A 10,482-nucleotide genomic window follows, 5' to 3' on the forward strand; every position below is an offset into this window, starting at 1 on the left:
GCCACTGCTCTCCAGCCTGGGCGACAGAGAGAGACTCCGTCTCAAAAAAAAAAAAAAAGAAGAAGAAAAAAAGTAAGTTTTCAAGATAGGAGTTTTGTTACCTTTGCCTAGAGCCAGCACCTGGCCACAGGAAAACGATATTCTATTATGGCAATTCTGTGTTTCAGGAGAATATAAAACAAAGAGGAATTCCGAGAAATATGTATCCCTTCTCTCTCCCCAATTTCCTTATTCCACACAAAGGAAGCAAGAAGGAGAACAAAGAGCAAGGATAAAGGGAAGAAAGCTGTTTGGGGCTATGCCAAATAAACTTAAATGGCTTAAGGAATAAATGGGTGGAATGATTCGAATCATGGGCAGGTGCTATGAATGTAATTTAGTAAATGCTTGGGTACCTGCCAGGGAAGAAAAAAATGTGTTGCTTTTGAGATCATTTCCGAGCAGCTTCATAAAAGAAAACTGATTACAGGAATTTAATAAGTAAAACAGAGCCAGAAATATTGTAATCAAACGAGTTTTTAATTACATATCAAGCAGAAAAAAATTCCAATTTGCTCCTGGGATTAAAAAAAAAATAAGTTCTGGAGAAATGCCTTTGTAGCAGGAAAATAACATAAACACTAATTTCCATAGGAATTATAGTAGTCAGTTTAATTAAAAGGCTTGATCAGAGTAAAGAGGAGCTGGTGCCAAGCTATACTAAATAAAACCATGGCAGTTGTGCCTACCTCACACTATTGTCTAAATAAAAACGCTGTGCATTGAGCGGAAAACAAGCACCTGTATTTTTTCTCATGGAAATAAAGGGGATTTTGATCACTGCTGGAGTTACAATGTTGCTTTGTTTTATTATCATATGAAATAACTAGTAAATTTGATTTAAAATTAGATGTTTAGTGTGAGAAACATCACTGTTAAGAAAGAGACAGAATATACTCTGTCTTAAGAACATCGGGCTTTCAACCCCCATCCCCACTCCCTTAACTTACATCTAGTTACATTTTACTCATATTCATGTAACTCCCTGGAGCAGAGGATTATTTGAGCAGATAAATTAGGTTTACTAACAGGTGGCTTACAGTTGTGCTTGGAGTCATACACTCTGGCATTCTAACAGAAAAAGAGCTATTCTTCCTGTTGGAGGACTTACTGTTGACTACTCCCTAACCACAGTCATGCTTGGAGAAGGCTTTTCACAACGTATGCTGAAATCATAGTGGTTTAATGATATGTTCACCTTTTGTCCCCCTTGTGATGAATGGGATGCACCTGCAAAGTGTTTACATGGGACCAGGGATATAACCCTGCCCACAGAACAAAAAATAGCTAACTGACCCAAAGCATAAAGTGGGAAATCACCTTTCCATGGGCTAATAATCTCACAACTTCTGTGTTCCTTCTTTTATTTATTTCTTTATAAGGAAAATAAAAACTACCTTATAGGCCTTAGTGCAACAAGAAAGGCAAACTTTAATTTGTCAGAATTTTGGGGAGCCTGGGAAAAAACTGGCTGGCTGGCAGTCCAGATCTGTATAAAAGCAGTGAGCTAGGGCTGGGGAGAAAACTGGGTTACTCTCCATGGGGTAAAAGACTGTGCCCTTTGAGATGAAAAGGAGTATGTAAGAGTAAGTCAGTGGGTAAGTCACTTCCCCTATGACAACCTTTAAAGTTCGGTACAGTTAGTAGGCATCCAAAATGTTGAGGGTGATTGGATTTCCTGTGAAAAGGAAACACTGCATTAGGAATGATGCAGAATGGAGTCAAGAGGGCCAAATAGACTCAAGAAGAAGTCAAAGAGTACGAGGAAGTAAGGCTTGGAAATCACTGGGAGGAGTCTGAAAGGTCCCCCAGAGCATGAAATAGATTTGAGGTCTAATCTCAAGTCTAACGGGATGGGGAGGCCTCAAGTGACATAAAATTACAATCAAAGAACAATGTCAGAATTCATGAGAGTTGTATACATATGCAAGATGATGGGTGATAGAATTGATGGATAAGAAGAGAGAAGAAAGGAGAGATGGGTATGAATAAGTCAGAAGGAAGGTCCTGGTGTCAACCCTTACCCCAGATTGATGACAACAGCAATCACATTCAATGTGTCTTCAGAAGTTCATGTCTTCAGTCTCCTCATCACCGTCACAGTCTCTAAAAACAGGAATGATACAATTACTAGCTGGTTGGAACTGTGCATTGACAAAGGTTGAAGCCATACAATTTCAAGATGTGTACCTTATTATTCCTTGGTTTTTCTTCTTGACTCTTTAAGAGCTTCCCTTTTATGTTACATCCTCAGCAGACTTCTCTATATCTTCATTCTATGTGGCAGGCTAGTGTCCTATCCCTGACTTTTACTTGAGAAAAACAATGGTTTTCTCCATAGCTTCCAAAACAAATGGAAAGATTAAAAAAGGAACCCCTAACTTCCTATATGGATTCTTACCTTCCTCCTGTGATGGAAGGACTAAGGATCATTCATGATCCTAACATGTGGGGGACATGTTTTATCATCTGTAAGATGCACAGTCATTGTGAGGAATAGCTGAGATGAAGTATGTAGAGCAGCCGGCAATGTGTTTAACACATAGGAGGTGTGAGGTGTTAACGGAAGCTCTCCCTCATCCATGTGGGATGCCAGCTTTTTATACTTCTTTCAGACCCTGGAGATGGAAAAAAGGCCCAAGAAGTATGAATGCTTAAAAATCCATACATTCTCATTGATTCTGTCCATTTTTAAACTGAGATTATAAAATACCATATATATATATATTTTTTTTTTTTTGAGATAGAGTCTCACTCTGTTGCCTAGGCTGGAATGCAGTGGTGTGATCTCAGCCCACTGCAACTTCTGCCTCCTGGGTTCAAGCGATTCTCCTGCCTCAGCCTCCCAAGTAGCTGGGATTACAGGCATGTGCCACCACACCTAGCTTTTTTTTTTTTTTTTTGCATTTTTAGTAGAGATGAGGTTTCACCATGTTGGCCAGGCTGGTTTCAAACTCCTGACCTCAAATGATCCACTCACCTCAACCCCCTAAAGTGCTGGGATTACAGGCATGAGCCATATTTTAGACACTCTGATCATTTAACCAGTTAGAAACATAATAGAAAGATTCCATTCAAGGCAAAACCCAAAAGTTAGTAGTGTCTATCTCTATAAATTATCTCCATTTCCTACTTTTTAAACCTATTGTTTCTGTATTTTCTAACACTAATATGTTACTTAAAATATATAAAATAACTGTGAAGGGAAGAAAAGGTATTATTTTTAAAACAACCCCCAAAACCTCATGGTTTAAAAGGACAAAGACCATGTTTCTAAAAGTTAAATGTCATCAAAATCTTATTTCCCTTTTCATTGAGCTGTCCAGAAAACTAAAAGGCTCCTAGACCCTTTGTTACATATGTTTTACATGGGCGGCTTTACTTATTATTCATCTTTACTGGCATATAGATACATAATAGATATTTTTGCTGATCATATTTTACTGGTTGAGTATGTTAGAAGCCTTTCATTATGAAAAGTAAAAAAAAAAAAAATTAAAATAAGGAAAATGTAGATATTCATGCATTTAAAAGAAAGAAAATAATCAGTAAAGTAGAGAATAGTGGAATTTTCCTGTTGGGCAGAGTAAACTCCATGCTCCTCTGACCTGTAAAATATTTACCTATTGCTCTTTAATCTGAGCTCCTTGAATTTGTTCTAGTCCCAGTTCAGAAACAAAATCCTCAGCCCTGCCCCCATGTTACCCCCTATCTTGGAGAAGCCCTCTGATATGAAAGCTGAAGAAGGACTCATTTGCATTAAATTAAAGTAAGCCATCTTACTTTTAAGGCTCTCATTCCACTACCAGGGGCAACCCAGGAGCGGTGAGACAAGCATATACCATTTGGGAACAGGAGGACTCTTAAAAACACACACCCCCAAAATTAAGCACAAAAGAATATACTTAGAAGGGTCTGGCACAAGTGAGGATGCTGAAGCCTGACTTTCACCAGCCTGGTGGTCCATCTGCCCCTGGCCACACCCTACATTTCCTCTTCCCTCATCCCCCTTTCATCCCTCTGTCACTCTCTTCCACACTGCTTCCCTTTCTGCCATGTCTATTTCCATGCATGTTTCCATGCTTTGTATATTGAGCACAACTCCCAGATCTTTAGCTTTAAAAATGAGCACCTCCTCATTTCAGGACTTTACCTGGCCTTTCCTATTCAAGTAAGTCTATCCAGAGTCATCTATGGTAAAGCAATTGTAGGATTATTTTGTAAAAATTTAAGTTCATAGTCAATTGAGATCTGGAGCCCTCTATGGCAGGCAAAGATGCACACATAAGTAGGCATATGTGAGCTGGATATTTTGTTTCCTGTCTTGCTTGATGCAGTTGTAAAACAGGATTTGAGTCTACATGGCTGGTGTCCCCTGGAGTTGTACACAGCCATGCTGGTGATGTCTTATTTTTTCATTCTCTAAGTAGGCTCTATTAATACAACATATTGGTGTTAAATGCATATTTACTTCTTGTAAATAGCTCTTGTTTACCAAAATAATCATCACTTTAATTTCCTGTAGCCAGTTTCCATTCTCCTCATAAATGAAAGGTGGAAAATCATGTCAGTTACTCTGTTTCCTCTCTCCTCCACCTGTGTTTTGTTTTGTTTTAGGCACTGGTGAAGGTCAATGTGAAACTGAAGCCGATGCTAGATTCAGTAGCTACAAACAGAAGTAAGTGGGAAGAGCTGCACCAAAAACGACTGCTGGCCTCAACTGCCTCATCTTCCCCTACCAGTGTTATGGTAGCCAAGGAAGACAGGAACTAAACCTCCAGGTCAGCTGCAGCTGCAAAATGACGGCAGCCTGAAGGGCCAATTTCAGTCCAGCCATGTCATCCTTTTGTTCTTTTAGCTCAGAAAGACCTAACATCTCAAGGATGCACTGGGAAGCATGCCTGGGCTTTCACCTTGAAGCGTGGTCAGCAGCAGAGAGAGCAACGGGAAGGACAAAGAAAGAGGTGGGGCAGGGAGCACACCCCAGGACCCTCACTTTTCCCTAATGAACATGCATGGGCTGAAATGAAGGCTCTGGGTAGGGGACTGTTTTGGATCCAAGGACCTGTGGACAGTTGGCCTACTCACTCTGAGCTGAGGGAACACGGAACAGTAAAAGCGTCATTAGTGCTGGTTCATTTTGTATAGGGCTTTTCTGTTTGTTACAAGCCAAACACTGCCTGTCTTTGCTTCCTGTCCCTGAATGCCTTTTTGTGCCAGACTGTCCCAAGAATCCTAATTTGTATTCCATAGAGGTATTTTATTTTTAATCCTAGAGCTTATTGATGGATCCTTTAGAATTGCCTACCTAAAAGGTAAACTATACTACCCTTGTAAATACTGATCAATCCCAGTTCTCCCCCTAAAAAGGAATACATAGCAGGAGTACAGCAAATGTGTTTGATGGGTAATTCTAGATTGGGACTATGGTACCCTTTTCCAGAGTTTTAAAATTCAACCTTCAGGCCGGGCGCGGTGGCTCACGCTTGTAATCCCAGCACTTTGGGAGGCCGCGGCGGGCAGATCATGAGGTCAGGAGATCGAGACCACGGTGAAACCCCGTCTCTACTAAAAAAATACAAAAAATTAGCTGGGCGTGGTGGCGGGCACCTGTAGTCCCAGCTACTCAGAGAGGCTGAGACAGGAGAATGGCGTGAACCTGGGAGGCGGAGCTTGCAGTGAGCCGAGATTGTGCCACTGCACTCCAGCCTGGGCGACAGAGCAAGACTCCGTCACAAAAAAAAAAAAAAAATTCAACCTTCATTACAGACAAAGTTTTCTCCCAGAAGGAATGGATTGATAGATTTTGATTAAAATAAGGGTGGAAGGAAATCTGTAGCTGGATTTACTACAAGTGACATCTAGAAACTATAGTTCACAGGACAGAGCAGTGCCATGGAGACTAAGCATTGACTACCTTGAGTTCTCCTAGTGAGGAGTTCTGGTATAAAATTTAAGATTTCTACCAGTAACCAACTTAAAGCAAACTATAGGGGTCCCTAATTTTGGATTTTTCCTTAAGTTGAAGAAATAATGCTTCAAATGTTAAGAAATAACAGTCTGGGCAAAGAACGCATATTCTATAGGAAGCCAGGTTTACAATAGGTAAGAATAAACTGTATTAAGTAGATGTAATGACTAGAAAGCTGCTTTGCTCCCTGTATTGAGAAATTGTGGACATGGTATGTCTTACCCAAAGAACGTTGGGCTAGAAGATAGACTTCTATCTCTAGCTTTGGCATTATTGACTGGATTGACTTGAACAAGTCACTTAACTTCTCCAAGCTTGTTTCCTCATTTGTCAAATTAGATTACACTAGGAAATGATTATTGAACATGTTTTAACCTTACAACTCTTTGTTCAAATAAATCTTTCAACGAATCCCCAACATATGCAACGTCAAAAAGCTGAATTCCTATGTGAATTATAAGCAGGGTTTGGACATCCAGAGCATCTACAAATCTTCATCTCTTTGATTACATACATGGCGGTCCACAGGGACTCTGAAGAGTTTGAAAATCCCTGGCCTAGATTAAACCTGAGGGCCATTCCAGCTCTTAAAAAAAATCTAAAATTTACAAACCATTTTTCTTGTTATTGTTTTTGTTTCTTTGTTTGTTTGTTTTTTGAGACGGAGTTTTCACTCTTGTTGCCCAGGCTGGAGTGCAATGGTACGATCTCGGCTCACTGCAACCTCCGCTTCCTGGGTTCAAGCAATTCTCCAGCCTCAACCTCCTGAGTAGCTGGGATTACAGGTGCCCACCACCACGCCTGGCTAATTTTTGTACTTTTAGTAGAGACAGGGTTTCACATGTTTGCCAGGCTAGTCTCAAACTCCTGACCTCAGGTGAGCCACCCATCTCTGCCTCCCAAAGTGCTGGGATTACAGGCGTACCCGGCCCTTGTTATTGTTATTAATCATTATCAATCATTAACTTTACAAATATAAAGAAATAGGGGCCATGTTCGACATGAGACATTGTCTTCCTGGCACACGGTAGACAATTCAGGAAATGTTTGAAGAAGGAATGGGTAAAATTAAGATACCAAAATGGAAGTGAGGGGAGAGCAGGTAATTGTAGAGAAAAAGACTCTACGGCAAGAAACAAAGTAAAAGAAATGTATAGGCCGGGCGCAGTGGCTCACACCTGTAATCCCAGCAATTTGGGAGGCTGAGGCGGGCGGATCACCAGACTGTCCTGGCTAACATGGTGAAACCCCGTCTCTACTAAAAAATACAAAAAAAAATTAGCCGGGCGAGGTGGCGGGCGCCTGTAGTCCCAGCTACTCGGGAGGCTGAGGCAGGAGAATGGCGTGAACCCGGGAGGCGGAGCTGGCAGTGAGCCGAGATCGCGCCACCGCACTCCAGCCTGGGCGGCAAGCGAGACTCTGTCTCAAAAAAAAAAAAAAAAAAAAAAAAGTATAAACCAGACTAAGAGGGGAAGAAAAGCCAGAAGAAAAAGAAACGTAAGAACACCAATAAAGGAAAGACAGGGACTGAGACAGGTGGTTAAGGGAAATGAAAAACAAAATGTGAAAGTCAATCCAAACAAAGAAAAATGGCACTTCCAACCAAAAAAAATGAAGGTGTCGAACCCTGTCATCAATAGCTCAGAAAAGAGAGACACTTGAGCAGGGAGGGGTTTGAGAAAGGGGAGAAGGAAGGAGTGAGAGCCCTAAAAAATAATGTTCCTAGCTACCCTTTACAGCTGTCTCTGCAGGGAAGACTGGAGAAAGTAGAGGGGGAAATGAGTACAGGAAAAAAGTGCCTCTGCAGAGCAGGTAAGAGGAGGTTGTTCAGATTTATGGATTTTATTAAGCCAGTTTTCTGTATCACTCCGCTATAAAGGAAAATAGCTTCTGCAGGGCTGTCTCTCCTCCTTCAGGTGAGGAACAAAGGGTGGGTGGAGTCAGGGACAGAGTCTGGTCTGTGAGATCATGATGTGTCTGCAGCTCCGAAGCACCGCAGGTGTTTCTGGGTACTGTGCCACATCATGTTTATATCACGAACGGGAATTGAAAATCAGTCTGTGTGAGGCAGAGATGAGCCCACATCTGTTATCTTCCCCAACAATAAATAAATAAATAGCCCAGACAAACGGATGCCAGTCCATCTACAGCAACATTTTAAAGCACGTGCTTTATGACAAAACCGGACCCAAGGTCTGACAGAGACTGCAGGCTGCCGTGAGCACTGTAGCTATCCTGAACGTTGATGCTACATATTGCTAAGGGGAACACAATTTATAGCACAAACCCTACAGCTTCCACTAAGGTTGAGTTTTCCTCTCATTTTCTTGCCTTTTTATTGGCTTCACTGCATGGCTGCCAATAGCAACATCCACTGGTAGCAAGGGGAGTTCAACACCATTGCAATCTGCCATACAGTGGAGCCCTGACAATGTCAACCATCAATCTAGTAGCTGTTTGTAATTGCCTCCATCTATTTCTCCTGTCTTGAGGTATCTTTCCTATTGTGAGTCAAGATTCAGAAACTGCTGACTAATGCCATGGGTCTGTGTCTCCATGACTATGAAGCAGTGGAAAGGAAGGTAGCAGCTTCCCGGTGCCAGCAACCCCAGAGGTTAGAGGTTGAACTCTTGCGGGTTTCAGGCGTTTTTAATCCCTTTTCTAAATAATTTATAATTTTGCAAGAATGTGAGGCATATGCAGTTATCCATATAATCTGCTTTTCTAAAAAAGAGAAAGTTTCCCAGTCCTTATTATTAATGTTTATTTCCTATTGGAGAAAGACATTTGAAATATGAGCCTTCTTGTAAAAACTCAAACTGACCAGATTATGTTTGCTTCCTCAGGTCTCTTCGCATTAATTGTTGACATAACTTCATCCTACTTTTTCGATGAGATGTATTTTTTTCAGACGTATTTATTTTTACTAGTCAGTGTGTAGCTAATATGTGCACAATCTACAATGTAGTGGCAATCCTGGTGGGTAGGGACAGCTTCGCATACTGCAAAGGGTGCCATTCAGTGCATAGCAGACTGGAACTCCCTCCTAGCTTGGCCACCAGCTGAACCTGTAATCTCAGGACTCTCCAAGTCTTAGATTCTCCATCTATTACATAAAAGCACTGACTTTTATTCAGCCCCCACACCAAAGGACCAAGATGTGTTTAGCTTTAAAGAAATTTTCCAGATAATTTTCTTTTTTATTCTTCTCAAATAAAATAGCAACAAACCTAAAGCAGTCATCTTCTTAATAAAGACATAATAAAAAGTTACATATATGGGGTAGATGTAAACACAGTCATACTACAGATGTATCTTGAGCCTGTCTCTAATTATGATGAAAGATGTAGTCATCAATACAATTTTTAAAAAGATACGTCCTTCTTTTTTTGAGACAGGGTCTTGCTCTGTCACCCAGGCTGGAGGGCAGTGGCACAATCACAGCCACTGCGGCCTTGACCTCTCCAACTTAAGTGATACTTCCTGCCTCAGCCTCATGAGTAGCTGGGATCACAGGTGTGCACCACCACACCCAGCTAAATTTTGTATTGTTTGTAAAGACGAGGCCTCACTATGCTGACCACACTGGTCTCGAACTCCTGGGCTCAAGCGATCCTCCTGCCTTGGCCTCCCAAAGTGTTAGGGTTAGAGATATGAGCCACCACACCCAGCTTATATGTCCTTTTATTTCATAAAAAACAATTTTAGATTATCTGATATCATACATATCCCATAAATGGTAGTCATTAATTTAGAAGTGAATTTATAAAGTAAGTCAAGAGAAGTTAAAATTGCACATGCATTTTGTTTCTAAAATCTGAGGTGTCTATGCATTTCCAGGTATTGTATCTTTGCAAATACATTGCGTTAGAAGTCATCTTTAACATTTTGTGTTAGTGTAATAACAATATTATCTAATATTAATGCTACCAGAATCCAGTTGCTTTTTCTGTGTATCAAAATTTATCATACTTTATCCACTTACACTAGGTGATTAAACAGAATCTGCCCAATTTATTCTGCAGTCACATTATTTTAAAATCTATTTTTCCTGCTGACTCTTAGAAATTGCAGAAAGACAAAAACCAGTTTCATCTCCAGTAATAGTGTGAAACAATTTCCTTCCAGTGGGACAGAAACCTAGACATACTAGGGAAAGATTTAAATATAAAGAAAAATGCTTTGGCTGAAAAAAAAAAAAACAAAAACAAAAACACAAAAAGGATTCATTAAAGCAACAGAACAAAACCTAATTTGGGACCCTAAAAACTCTGGCAATGCCACTGTAATGAAGTTTCATTATCTGCTTCAGAGTAACAGTCTCTGAAATTGTTATTCTGCTACATGCTGTAAAGAACTCCCAAACTCAAATGTTATCAGGAAATGTAAAGGTTAAGTCTGACTACAAGAAGGCCAAAATTGCACCAGTTTCCTAAGTGAAGAATAAAAGAATAAAACATATAGAGGGCAGA

The 10,482-nt window shown here is 40.5% G+C and overlaps 1 protein-coding gene across 1 annotated transcript in view; it reads left to right on the plus strand.

Annotated features, from left to right (window-relative positions):
- Positions 1-4,812, plus strand: part of PDE11A (phosphodiesterase 11A) — a 433,775-nt gene extending 428,963 nt beyond the window's left edge. Inside the window, exon 20 of the mRNA XM_032755287.2 lies at positions 4,657-4,812. Coding sequence (XP_032611178.1) covers positions 4,657-4,812 — 156 coding nt within the window. The remainder of the gene's footprint in view (positions 1-4,656) is intronic.
- The last annotated feature ends 5,670 nt before the right edge of the window (positions 4,813-10,482 follow it).

This window comes from Hylobates moloch, unplaced genomic scaffold, assembly GCF_009828535.3.
Source record: "Hylobates moloch isolate HMO894 unplaced genomic scaffold, HMol_V3 SCAFFOLD_1, whole genome shotgun sequence".
Classification (NCBI taxonomy): Eukaryota; Metazoa; Chordata; class Mammalia; order Primates; family Hylobatidae; genus Hylobates; species Hylobates moloch.